Source organism: Myxine glutinosa, chromosome 2 (assembly GCF_964187855.1).
Source record: "Myxine glutinosa chromosome 2, kmMyxGlut1.1, whole genome shotgun sequence".
Taxonomy (NCBI): domain Eukaryota; kingdom Metazoa; phylum Chordata; class Myxini; order Myxiniformes; family Myxinidae; genus Myxine; species Myxine glutinosa.
This window is the reverse complement of record NC_136262.1, coordinates 245,044,535-245,058,508: the sequence shown is the minus strand read 5'-3', so window position 1 is coordinate 245,058,508 and position 13,974 is coordinate 245,044,535. Positions and strand designations below refer to the sequence as shown.

General features: G+C 42.8%; 2 protein-coding genes across 6 annotated transcripts in view; both read right to left on the bottom strand.

Moving 5' to 3' along the window:
• The window catches only part of KNDC1 (kinase non-catalytic C-lobe domain containing 1), a 1,149,158-nt gene that overhangs the window by 597,045 nt on the left and 538,139 nt on the right, over positions 1-13,974 (bottom strand). The window lies entirely within an intron of this gene.
• LOC137420699 (uncharacterized) overlaps positions 1-13,974 on the bottom strand; it is an 85,076-nt gene that overhangs the window by 20,829 nt on the left and 50,273 nt on the right. For all 3 annotated transcript variants that reach the window (XR_010983181.2, XM_068105978.2, XM_068105979.2), the window contains one exon: positions 8,543-8,626. Coding sequence is in view for 2 of the 3 variants with exons in the window: in XM_068105978.2 (XP_067962079.2) it covers positions 8,543-8,626 (84 nt within the window). In the remaining variant the exon portion in view is untranslated. The remainder of the gene's footprint in view (positions 1-8,542; positions 8,627-13,974) is intronic.

Below are 13,974 nucleotides of genomic sequence, written 5' to 3'. Positions count from 1 at the left end.
CCCCCTCTTGCTCCGCACCACCGCCCTGGTGCTGCACAATTCCAAATTCATCCCCCGGTTGGGGTGTTGTGACATCCACACGGTCCCGATAAACAACCAGGCCAGAATGTGGGAAACATTCCCCATTACAACTCTCACATTCCAAATTTCCTTCCCCGCTCACCTGTGGACTCTCCACGTTTACCTGCAGGCATTCCCCCTCTACCTGTACACATTCCCCATCCACCTGTGGACATTCCCCATCCACCTGTGGACATTCCCCATCCACCTGTGGACCTGCGGTCTCCCCATTTACTTCAATTGCCATTCCCTGTGCAATTCCCAATTTTGCCATTCCCGGCTCCTGAGCCCCCATTTGAGTTTCTACTTTACCCTCAAATTTCCCCAGTCTGTCCGTAATTTGGTTTTGCACTCTCCCTTCTATGCCATCAATTCGTTCCCCCAGCTGCTGTGCCATTTCCCCAATTTTTCCTTCCAATTGTTCATTCCTTTCCTTTATTTCATTCCCTTGTTCATTCATTTGTTCATTCATCACCTCCATTTTTCCCTCCAATCCATCGATTTTGCTGACCATCCCTTTGATTTGTTCTTTCAATCCCTCCTTTAATCCTTCAATTTTATCACTCTGGGCATTCAGTTCCCCTTTTAACCCATCAATTTTATTTCCCAACCCACTTTTCATTTGTCCCATTTGTTCCTCCAATCGATCACTCATTCCCTTCATTCCTTCCCTACATTCCTTACTCATTTTATTTTCCAGCCCGTCAATTTTTCGAAGCAATTGACCCAACATCTGGTCGGTTGTCGGGGCCGTTCCTACTGCTCCCGACTCCCCGGTGGGGGAGGGGGATAAGTTGGTGCTCGGGACGAGGGAGGTTCCAAGGCTCACCTCTGCATCTAATTCCCCTATTTCCGGCTCACTCCCGACGCTGACGGAGGCCTCGCTGCGTACTTCCATCTCATCAATTTCCGACATCCGCTTTCCGGAAGATTGTTTCCCGCGCGCGTATTTATTTTAATAATTCCTGAAACAATTTAAATTTGACGAAGACGCGATATCGCGCTCCGTTTGCCCGATTGATTATTAAATTTCTCCGCCTCGACTATAAAAATTTTGCGTTCGAACGTCGGGCGCAATGTACGCCCGACCGTGTCGATGTCTCCCCGCGGACAAAAAAATTTGTCCGACCGTGTCGATGTCTCGCCGCGGACAAAAAATTTGTCCGACGGGTTCAAATCCTACACTCCTGACACCACTTGTCGCGTAACCGTGATTAACACCACAGTTACGGATGACCGATTTGCGAGACTTTAACTCCCGAGGCGAACACTCAATGGCGGACTCAAGTTCAACACCAACGCGCGGAATGGCGGGGCGCAGCGAAGGCTCCGCAACCTTATCTATTAAAATCAAACCCCAGGAAAACTGCGTTCAGATATTATGTACAAAAAGTAATATAAGGGTTTATTAGGAAAAGTAAAGCCAGTGAAAAAGCCCGCCGGTAAATCTAATAATTCTAATAAACCTAAATCGGGACGTCCCCACACGACTGACAGCAAACACAAACGAGGGAGATTAATCACGAAAATAACACGTCCCGTCGTTCAAAATATACGCGGAGATCGGGCTTATCTGTCTTTGTCGTCTTGTATTGTTGGTGTCCAGCACCGCTCCTTCCGGCCCGATCGCACACCACGAGGCCCCTCGCTCCAAGCACCACGCGTCCGACGCAGGCCAGCGGCTCCACTTGACCAGGGACAGGAAGGACTCCTTTCAACTCCACTCGACTCGACGACGCGGGAGTGCTGGCAGCCAAGTGCCAACGAACTGCTCAGTGCCAACTGGGTGTGCTCTCGTGTGTCTCCTGCGACTCCCTACAACCCGAACTGCACTCGAGCTGCGACTGGAATGGCGTGTCCTCTCCAACTCTCCACCACCGCTCAACTCTCTGGTGCCTGCCTGCGTCTGCCAGTGCCTGCCACGAACTCAACTCAACTCAACTCAACTGGCGAACTAACTTCGTGTGACTTGCGACTCAACTCCTGAAATGGCGTCCGACCGTCGCCTATATTGGTGGCCGATGACGTCACATTGCGCACTCCTCAGCCAATCAAAGCCTCCCGCGACTCCTGACATCTCCCCCGTTACGCGACCCTGCGGTCCTGGCATAACACGTGCCGGCCAGGTTTTTAGGCCTTTGGAGGTGTACACGGTGGCGGCCAATTGTGGTGGTGTTTTTGACCTGGTTTCCTGTCAATTTAATACGAAGTCCTTGTCAGGGAAAGGGGGATTATTTAATGTTGCGCTAAGGACCTAACTAATGTTTATGTGGTTTGCAGTGCCATAAAGGACAAAGGTTTGATTACTAGGTGATACTCACAGGGGCGTTACCTTTAATCCCTCACTATTTAACACTCGGACCTCCAGGTAGATCCACAATCATACATCTTACCCCGACAAACGCCTAAACATCAAGAACTTATTACATGTAGAGTCCCTGTCACGACAGCCGAATACCTACCTATTCAGATCTACCTAGCTCTAGATGTTGCATTACCAAATTCATAACAGTATTTTATAATGGCTTCAGGCCAGACAGAAACATTCACAAATTCCGGTATGCACCAAAATATTTGAAACAAGTGTTGCAAGAATACAATAAAAAATAAAAAGGAAGATAAGAAACAAAGTCGGCGATGCCAATAAAGTGAGAAAAATAGGTGAGCAGGTAAGCAAAATGAATGAAAGGGTAAGCAAGAACAGCTGGCCTTTATTATTGCACATTGCCCACAATTCAGGTGAAAGGGTAAATGAAGCCACAGCATGCAGGTGAAAGGGTTACTGGCACCTTTGCATTGCATTGATGCTGCAGATCATTAAAACAAGCCGTTATCGTCGTGATGTTCAGGCCTCGGGTTTTTTTTTTTTTAACGTAGTCTGCTCTCAGCAGAGATGAGCTTTTGCAATATCTGTTATCAGACAATTGCATCGTGCACAACAATTTGTAGACCATGTGTCTATGTCCTCAAAATGAAACTTGTTAATTGGATAGTGAAAGTACAAACGAGATGTCAGCCACAGCTCATCCCATATGTGCACATTGCGACACATCTACAGATATTATCTGAGCCTGTCACCAAGTTTCATCGCGGGGAAAAATAATAACACGACACAAACTAATCATATCTGACTGATTACATGGTAGGCATACATTAAGAGTGAAAGAGCATTTTGATTAATTGGTATTTTGAGTCATCATGTTCAGATATGACAAATGGAGGCATGGGCTATAACCTTAATAGTCAGGTACACCATGTATTTTTGTACAAATTTTATGGAGATTAGCAAACCAATCAGGAATATGAAAATCAATGTTTGCATTTGCGAAGATGCCTGCACAGCCGCCATTTTGGATTTTCAAAATGGCCACCATAAAATAAGAATTTCCGAATATCTGAGCTTGTAATTAACATCGACACTTCATTCTAAATGCTAATCCTATGTTTCCAGACCCAAGGAATCCAAAGCTTATGTCAAATTAGTGATTATGAACACCAAAAACCAAGAAAAGAAGAAGTTTGTGAAATTATGTTTGTATTTTCATGAAAACATGCACACTCAAATTGTTGGTCGTGACAACAGCATACGTATAGACGTATTTCCTATCTCAGTTTGACACATAATTACACATGCATATGTACGATAAGAGTATGTTCCACAAATATTGAACATTGATGACATCGGACAGAAGCTTTATGAAGATGTCACTGAACGTATCAATGGAGATGTTAGTCTCTGGGCACCAGTCAAAAAGCAGAACAATAAGATGTACATGTCTGGCAGCAAGAAACAAACTTTAAAATTCCGTGACCAGACATGACCTATAAGAGACCAAAGAACTCTATGGTTGGCTGATGTTTCTCACCAGGTCGAGCAAGGACGTCGATCAGAAGAATGCAGTTAGCAACTATGAGTTCACCGTGACTCCGAGAGCACTATTTGCACCAGGTGGCTTAATGCTGCCATGCACAGACAAGTTCAAGCTGATACACAGCCTTGAGAAGCTGGCAGAAACAGATGAAACCCAGGAACAGACAGAAGCTCAAGCGGCTAAAGAGCAGGATGATGACAGAGGTCTTGTATCATCATCTCCATCGTCGTCATCATATGAAAAGATCGCCATTGTTGATGGAATGGTGCTTATCCAGAAGATGGCAAAGAAATCAAGGACAATCAGCACAGTCAAAGATCTAGCCCAGTGTTTCAATGACAGGCTCGTGAACTCGACAGCAGGGTTCAGTGAGGTCATCCTGGTCTTCAATACATACAAACCTGACTCACTAAAGGAGGAAACTAGAGAAAGATGACAAGGAAAAGCTCCGATACAGTATCAGCTTGCAGGTGATACAGACATCAAACACATCCCACTGGCACGGTTTCTATCGCACGAAAAAAACGAAAGCAAATTTGACAGACCATCTCGCCAAAGCAATTCTTGGTTACAAGAAAAACTCACCTCAGTTAGTCATCACATCAGTATCAGGTCACACCAGAAGCAACAGAAACATGCACTTTGAAGACAACAATCACGAGGAGGCTGACACTGATGATCTGCCTGGCAGCGGAGGCATCACAGCGGTATCCTGGTGCACAGCTAGTATTCTTCACTCCTGATAATGACGTCTTGGTTCTGGATGTGGCACACTATGACAAGCTCTGCAAAAAGACATCTATTTTGATGGTATCAGGTACAGTCGAAATAGAGCCAATCTGGAGAGCTTTGGGCAAAGAAAAGGCGCAAGCTAACCTGTATTCCACGCATTCACTGGTGCACACAATGTTGGAAAATTCTCAGGAATAGGCAAAACAAAATTGTTTCAGCAGTATATGAAAGCTGAAATTCACTTAGTCAGAGCACTGATGAAACTACCGGAGGAAGGTGACCAAACACAGGAGGTGAAAGACGTTTTGGTCAAATTTGTGTGCTCACCCTATTGTCCCAAGGGCATTCACATTGCAAGTATCCTTGATCGAAGATGGTATCTGTTTTGTAAACATCAAGCTGAAAGCAACAACTTATCTCCTACACTCGGGGCACTTGAGGAGCACATCCAGCGTGTGCGGTTACAAAGCAGAGTATGGTGCCAATTCAATGTTATGCAGCAACAGCCTTTTGATCCCCTGAAATTTGGTTACTATCAGGACAAAAGCGGCAAAATACTGCCAGTCACCACAAAGGTTCCTCCTGCCTCTAAGCCATCATCGAGTTGGTCAGATGCCACTGCGAAACCAACTGATCTACACAGAGATGTTCATGCAGAAGGAATAACTTGCCTTGCACAGAACTATGCTTGTGCGGCACAGAATGCACAAACGATGCAGACTGTAATGCTGAATATGACACTGAGAGTGATGATGATGTGTCAAACTGAAATAGGAAATACGTCTATAGGTTTGCTGTTATCACCACAAACAATTTGAGTGCATATTTTTTCATGAAAATACAAAAACAACAACAACAACAACAACACGCATTTTAAGACCATTTTCCCTGCTAGAGCGCGGGTTAGCCTTGCGGTCCCCATGACAATCTTCTCCATTTTGTCCTATTTTCTACATCTCCCCTTGTTAGCCATCTTGCCCGCATTTCTTCTTCCACCACCTTTAGCCAAGTCTTTCTCTGTCTTCCCCGTCCTCTACTTCCTTCTACATTTATTCCCATCAATCTTCTCACACAGTCACTTTAATCCTTCCTCAACACATGACCAAACCATCTTAACCTGTTTCTCTTCACAGCATCAATCACAGGCTCTATTCCCATCATCTTTCGCAATTCATCATTTGGCTTCCTGTCTCTCAACGATACTCTGCACATCCACCGAACCATTCGCATTTCCACCCTTCGTTGCTGATCTACTTTCATTACCCATGTCTCGCTCCCATAAATCGTAACACTTCTCACACATACAGCATACACCTTTCCCTTCAGCTTCAACGACAATCCCCTCCTCGTCAGCAGGCCACTCAGTTCCCAAAACTTCTTCCATGCACATCTCACTCCAGCAACTGTCGCCGAGTCTGATCCACCTTCTCCATTCAGCATGTCTCCTAGGTAGCAAAATGTTTTCACACCTTCCAGCTTCACGCCGTCTCCAAGATCCAACTCAACATTTCCTCCATCTGCAGCTCCCTCTATGCACACCTTACATTTTAATGTAGCTGCCACACTGGTTAATGACCCTCTCAGACCATGACATTTTCGATGAACCCACTCAGCACACATTGTACATTCAATGGAGTTCACTCCGACACCCTTCCTACACACAGCACAGGGCTACTTCCCAGTTCTTTCCACCTCACCACATGCTTTACCACTTGCCATCACCTTCGTCTTTCCGATATTCACCTTCAGACCTTTTGTCTCCATACTTACTGTCTCTCTTACATACTTACTCTCCATACATACTGTCTCCAGACCTTTTGATATGAATAGCTCCGTTTTAGGAAAATCAAAACAGAGGGGGACAGGGAGAAAGAAAAACCGACAGGTGGAGAGCAAGTCATAAAATACCGTAAAATTCCTTTTTAATGGAACATGCCAAAAAAAAAGGGATGATAATGTTCCGTGGAAAGGGGGTGGGGGTGATGGGGGTCCACATGTAGTGTTAAGCGTAGCATGGACCATGTGGTACTCTCGCATAGACATTGATCGCTACTTAAAAGTGGAGGGTGGGGGGTGGGGTGGCAATGAAAGTGGAGGGTGGGGTGGGGGGGGGGGCAATGAAAGTGCAAATTGTGGAGCCAATATGGATGACCGGGTGGGTCGAGCCCCTGCTAATGGTTGAGTGATGCTGGATACTCTGTTAGGTCGTGCATTCTGAGCATTTATAGTCAGGTTCACTATGTTTTTTCGTTCAAAATCATGGTAGATTAGCAAACCTATACATTTTTGGAAACGTTATTACATGGAAAATCTGAAAATCAATGTTTACATTTGCCAATTCCGACCAATTCGATTCGACCAATTCGACCAATTCCATTCGACCAATTCGACGATTCGACCAATCGCTTCGATCGACCATTCGACCAATTCGATCGATTCGATTCGATTCATCGAATTCGATTCGATCGACCATTCGACCAATTCGATTTGCCAATCAATTTGACCGACCTTTGCTTGTGTGGAACGGACTGTGAAAACGATGCGGACTATATTGTCGGATACGACACACAGGACAGTGATGACGAACTCTAAACGGCATATTCTGTAATCGTGTATGTTTGATGCCATTGACTGCCTGTGTATATTTTGTCATTGACTGCCTGTGTAGATGTGAAGTTATACTGACTGCATGTGTATATATGATTTTGCTGACTGCCTGTGTATGTTTGGTGATATGAATTATTGTGACGCATTTTGATGTTATTAACTGCCTGTACAAAATGATAACATGTATTTGATTATGCAACTTATCACGAATATAAAGACAGTATTTTGCAATTCAAAACCTTCGATTCGTGTCTTACCATTCCCCATAGCACTAATTTGATACTTTCATTGGATTCCTTGTCCCTGAAAATATAGGTTTAGTATATTTTTAAAAGTTTTTAGGGTAATTAGAGGCAGAAATAGAACAAAATATGTATTTTACAGTGGCCATTTTGAAAATCCAAAATGGCCGCCATACAGGTATCTCTCCAAATGTAAACATTGATTTTTAGTTTCCTTATGCTATAACCTTTCCAAAAATGTATATGTTTGCTAATCTACCATGATTTTGAACGAAATATAATTTATTGACATAGTGAACCTGACTATTAAATCCGACTGCCTTTGTCACAGGTCCTTGAAATAATGTAACTGATAAAAGGGGGCTCTTTTAATTTTGAGCATCTTCTTGGTGCCAACGTTTATAACTGCACTCAAAAACCAGATGTAAACGTGCATTTCTTACTTCAATTTTTACTTGTACTTTTCATCCTAACTCTTCAAGATCTACAAACATGCAAACACCCCACCGACTTCCCTCCCAACAATGCAGCGTTAGGTCCATTGGTAAACTGGACAGGGGGCTCCTCCTTCTGAATCCCCCATTTATTTATCTTTCTTTCCATCATCCTCGTAGTCTGTAGCCGTCACAAATACAATACATTTGTTTGGGGAAGTTGTCACAAGAGGATTGAGTGAAATTTAAAACGACGCCCCAAACAGCATTTGCTCGAGTACAGCTGTGGCATTGTTTCCATGGAGACCATCATGGTGTTAAGCGGTGCCAAGCACTCCATTCCATTGGAGTGCTTGTTTGAGTGTTTTGAATCAAGCAAGCCACTTGACAAGCGATAGCAAGCTGCTTGCAAGTGAGTAGATCCCTTCATCCATGAAGTGATTAAGTTATCGGGGTAACGAAAACCTATCACGGACAGACAGCCGGGCGAACAACCTAAAAACATAATGCCTCTGCTGACTTAGTCAGCGGAGGCATAAAATATACTCAAGAGAAAATACAAATCTTGGCTTCAAGTAAAGAATGCTGAAAGTACCTGTTTGATGCCTGTGAGCTCCATGCAGAAGTCAGTGAGTTGAGGAATGACAAGAGGTCGTACGTATTCTCTGAAATATCCCTCCTGCAGCACAAAATGAGGCAAGAGCAGCCTTGGCAGATATTCGTACAGCATTGGAAATAACTAAAAATGTTACCTCTTTATGGAACCGCCACACCTGTGATTTGGCCAATACAACATCAAAATGTTATTACAACATCAAAAAAAAGAATAAAAAAGAGTGGAGGTGTGCAGTCAGCCTGGATTTTGGAAGTTTAACCAAGAGGAGTTTTTTAAATGGATAAACACATGTATCCTGGGGTTGGAAGGTGGGGAGAAGTGCTTGGTTTCAACCATGTTGTACAAACAGTCTCCTTGTATATTACATTTGTATATTAAAACTTTAGTGACACTTGTAGAGCGAATAGTCTCGCCTAGTGTGTTCATGCTGAACAAAAATACCATCATTAACAGAACACGCTAATATTATGGCCCATATACTTTACTACAGACTTGGCATTTAATATGGAATATTTTTTTTGTGGGGGTGAACTTACTTTTCAAGATGTCTCAGAACCAAAAGTTCATTGGAATTATGTTGAAATTATTCTAGATTTTGTTAATGTGACCTTTAAAAGAAACAAAAACCACATTTGACATTTCGAAACAAATAAATTGATCCTTGAAAGTGATGTAAACTGATATCGAACTCAATTCATGGACAGTACTGTGTTAAACTTCTGTACGTTTTCCAGAACTATCTCTTTATTTTGCACATTAGCCAAAATTTTTTTTAACAAAAACAAAAGTTAAATTACGACTGGGATTACGGACAGTAAAATTACAGTTCAGTACTTCGTGTAACCCCCACGAGCATTCAGGAGAGCACGTACACGTCGAGGCATGCTGTTCACGAGATTTGCCAAGGTTTGGACAGGAATCGCTTGCCATGCAGTGACAATAGCCTGCTGAAATTCACGCACTGAGGTCGGCTGCTGGTCCAAGTGGTCGATTTGATGCGTTAATTCTGCCCACAAGTTCTCTATCGGATTCATATCCGGGGACATGGCAGGCCACTCCATATGCTCTACACCACGGTCAGCAAGAAAGTGTTGGATCATGCGAGCACGATGAGGCCGTGCATTGTCATCTTGGAAGACAAAGTTTCCTCGAAAGGCTGCACGAGCAAATTGAAGCAATGTTTCTTCCAGAATGGCCCTGTACTTGAACTGGTTCAGGTTTCCATTCAGAACAACCAGGTCAGTTTTGCCCCCTGCATGAAAAGCAGCCCAAACGGTCACCCCACCACCTCCAGCTTGGACTCTTCGCACTATACAATCTTTGTTCGAGGCTTCATGCACTTGTCTGCGCACTCGGACGCGGCCATCTTGACAATAGACCAGAAATCTAGACTCGTCACTGAAGATCACGTGATTCCAGTGTCCTGGCTGCCATTGATGGTGCTCTCTGGCCCACTGAAATCGGCGCTGGCGGTGTTGTCTGGTCAGGCGTGGCTTTCTCAGGGGACGCCTGGCACGATAGCCTGCTTGAACCAGTCGTTGGTTGACTAGCCTTCTGGATACAGGCACATTTGTCAGTTGCTGCCACTCAGCCCGAAGCCGATTAGCTGACTTGGTACGGCCATTGCGGACTAACCGGTGCAGCTGGCGATCATCCCTCCTTGTGGTTCTGCGGGGACGTCCTGGCCTCGGTATTGGAGTAGGGACACCCCTCTGAGCATTTCGTTTCAGGATCTTTGACACCTGACCTTGAGTGATGCCATACTGCCGAGCAATAGCACGCTGTTTCATGCCGTAATTTCATAAAGCCACCACTCCATGACAAACAGCATTGTCGAGTTGACGGACCATCTCCAAAGGAAGCGGCAATAACTTTTGTAGACGTGCAGCAGTTGTTTTCCACTAATACAGAACGCAACAACCCTTGTATACCCGACTGTGAAGCCAATCATCAAATGCACCTGTCCGTACATTTTGCCACGCCACCTGTGATATAATCCTGTTGTTGACTTCTTGCTGCGACAGACAATCAGTGACATGGTTCTTTTAACAAATAAATCACCAAAGTGTAATAGAAACTCACCAGATTGATATACTGAGTTAAGAAAGTAAACCCAAGTCAAGAAAAAATATATATTCCATATTAAATGCCAAGTCTGTATAAAGGGTAATTCTAAAGGGCAATTCCAAAAGGTAATTCCAAAGGGTATTTCCAAAGGGTAATTCCAAAGGGTAATTCTAATGGGTAATTCTAATGGGTAATTCTAATGGGCAATTCTAAAGGGTATTTCCAAAGGGTAATTCCAAAGGGTAATTCCAAAGGATAATTCCAATGGGCAATTCTAAACGGTAATTCTAAAGGGTAATTCTAAAGGGTAATTCTAAAGGGTAATTCTAAAGGGTAATTCTAAAGGGTCATTCTAAAGGGTCATTCTAAAGGGTCATTCTAAAGGGTAATTCTAAAGGGAAATTCTAAAGGGTAATTCTAAAGGGTAATTCTAAAGGGTAATTCTAAAGGGTAATTCTAATGTGCAATTCTAATGTGCAATTCTAATGTGCAATTCTAATGGATAATTCTAATGGGCAATTCTAATGGGCAATTCTAATGTGCAATTCCAATGGATAATTCTAATGGGTAATTCTAATGGGTAATTCTAATGGGTAATTCTAATGGGTAATTCTAATGGGTAATTCTAATGGGTAATTCTAATTGGTAATTCTAATGGGTAATTCTAATGGATAATTCTAATGGGTAATTCTAATGGGTAATTCTAATGGGCAATTCTAATGGGTAATTCTAATGGGTAATTCTAATGGGTGATTCTAATGGAGAATTATAATGGGCGATTCTTATGGGCGATTCTTATGGGTGATTCTTATGGGCGATTCTTATGGGCGATTCTTATGGGCGATTCTTATGGGCGATTCTTATGGGCGATTCTTATGGGCGATTCTGATCGGCGATTCTTATGGGCGATTCTAATGGGCGATTCCAATGGGCGATTCCAATGGGCGATTCTAATGGGCGATTCTAATGGGTGATTCCAATGGGTGATTGGAATGGGTGATTGGAATGGGTGATTGGAATGGAGAATTATAATGGGCGATTCTAATGTGCGATTCTTATGGGTGATTCTAATGGGTGATTCTAATGGGTGATTCTAATGGGTGATTCTAATGGGTGATTCTAATGGGTGATTCTAATGGGTGATTCTAATGGGTGATTCTAATGGGTGATTCTAATGAGTAATTCTAAAGAGTAATTCTAATGGGTAATTCAAATGGGTGATTCTAATGGGTGATTATAATGGGTGATTATAATGGGTGATTCTAAAGAGTAATTCTAATGGGTAATTCTAATGGGTAATTCTAATGGAAAATTCCAAAGAGCAATTCTAAAGGGTAATTCAAATGGGTGATTCTAATGGGTGATTCTCATGGGTGATTATAATGGGTGATTCTAATGGGTGATTCTAATGTGTAATTCTAATGGGCAATTCTAAAGGGTTTCATTCATTTCTAGGCTTTGCCTATTTCACATTAAAAATGCCAAACACTGAACTGCTTCCTTCAGACACCAGTGAGATTTTTTTTTTTTGTGCAGCGATTTCGGAGAAAATATCAAAAAAAAGTTTACTCCAACAAGGCTGTCATACCATGTGACCGATGATGTCAGAGTTCGCAATAAAATATTCTCCATGTGGAGTCCCTCTGATGTTTAAAGTTTTTCATGTCCTGCCCCAGTGGAGGGGGAGGGGGATGTGTGGGGCGGTGGCGAAGTGAGATCAGTCGCCGGCAGGACAACACAGGTGTTTGATTCACTGTTTAAATAGCCAGTGCAAAAGTGCTGGTACCAGGGTAGAGATGGTCTTAGAGTTTCTAGTGACGGCTGTTTCTTCCACCTAATCGTGGGGATGACATCCTCTCTCAATCATGGCGGATGACCACAAGATCCAGCCATCTCTGTTGTTTTGTTACAGTGGTCTGTAAAATGTTCCAAGCACAAAAGCAAACATTTTGGAGCCCCGATCCACACTCGGGTATTTCAGACAAAGCTCGTCCAATTTTTGGCAAGCTCAATGTCTTTCAACCATTGGTGTAGCATGAAATAATCATATTACTAAAACCATCAAGGACACATCGACTTGGCATATTTGTGGAAAATCGAACATTATACACCGTTTGAGTTCAATCGTACCGTGATGTAATCTGCAGACAGTACAAATATGGCGGTCGACTTCTGAGAGTGATGGTCGACTTCTGAGTGTGATGTCACGGCTAAGTGTGAAGAAGAAGATTTCGACTTTTGATCGCAAAATTACCTATTTTAGAAATCGCAAATTGGAAAAAGACATTACCTTTGTCGGGTACGAAGGGATAGATTAGTGTCGAGGTGGTCTGTGCATTTGGGTCCCCCATTAAAAACAGGACATTTCCTGTTTGGAATGATTTTCAATTTTGTTTCACTGCCGTGCAGGTATTTTCAACCCTTGATTTGCGTTTCTGAATGAATGAATGAATGATCGTTTTAAGGCCATTTTCCCCGCTGGAGCGGAGGTTAGCGGAGGTTTCTGAGCACGATCTATATTAGCTTTGTAGGGCGACCTTTGACCTTTGAATCAAAGGTGATTCCTTTGACCTATAGCGACCTTTGAATAACAGGTGCGATGGCAACCATACTGAGCCAATGAGTAAAATGGAACAGTCCCAGCTGATCCTTCTGTCAACTCTTCTTGGAGAAACTGAGGATTTTGGAACGATCTTTGAGAAAAATGATGCACTGAACAAACAGATATTTTGGACGAAGTTAGCTCAGACATTGCATCGTTAGGCGCTGCCTCATATGAACAAAATAATGGAAGGGCCTCTTATGAACGACAAAAATTTATAATCATAAAGAACAGCACAAGAGAGAAGAAAACAATTATGGTTAAATGACGGCTGCGTTATTACATTTTTGTTTGCATTTGTTCATGCCACAGAGTTAATTCATCAAAATTAACCAAAAACAAACTCAGCAACAAAGCATGCCAAGTGCAGAGTATCCATTTTCATGGGCAGCATTGGATCATGAGCAGGATTCCCAATCAAATTCACAAAACATGCAAAACAGAAAAAACCCATGATGCACATAACATCTCAGAGGACCAAATCAAATTAAATCAAAATCAATTGGAAATTCTGCCAAAAAAAAAAGAAAAAAAAAAAGTGTTCGAATCAATATGTACAGATAGGTACATATGGAAATGGAATGAGACCGTTGCGAAAATAAAAAGAAATAAATAATATTATTGCAATGTTCAAATGCAAACACAAAGCAAATGTCTTGCAAATTCATTCAATAAATGATCAAACAACAACAAGCGAGGGTAATTGGGATTACACACAGCTGCCCTGATTAAAATGGATGGA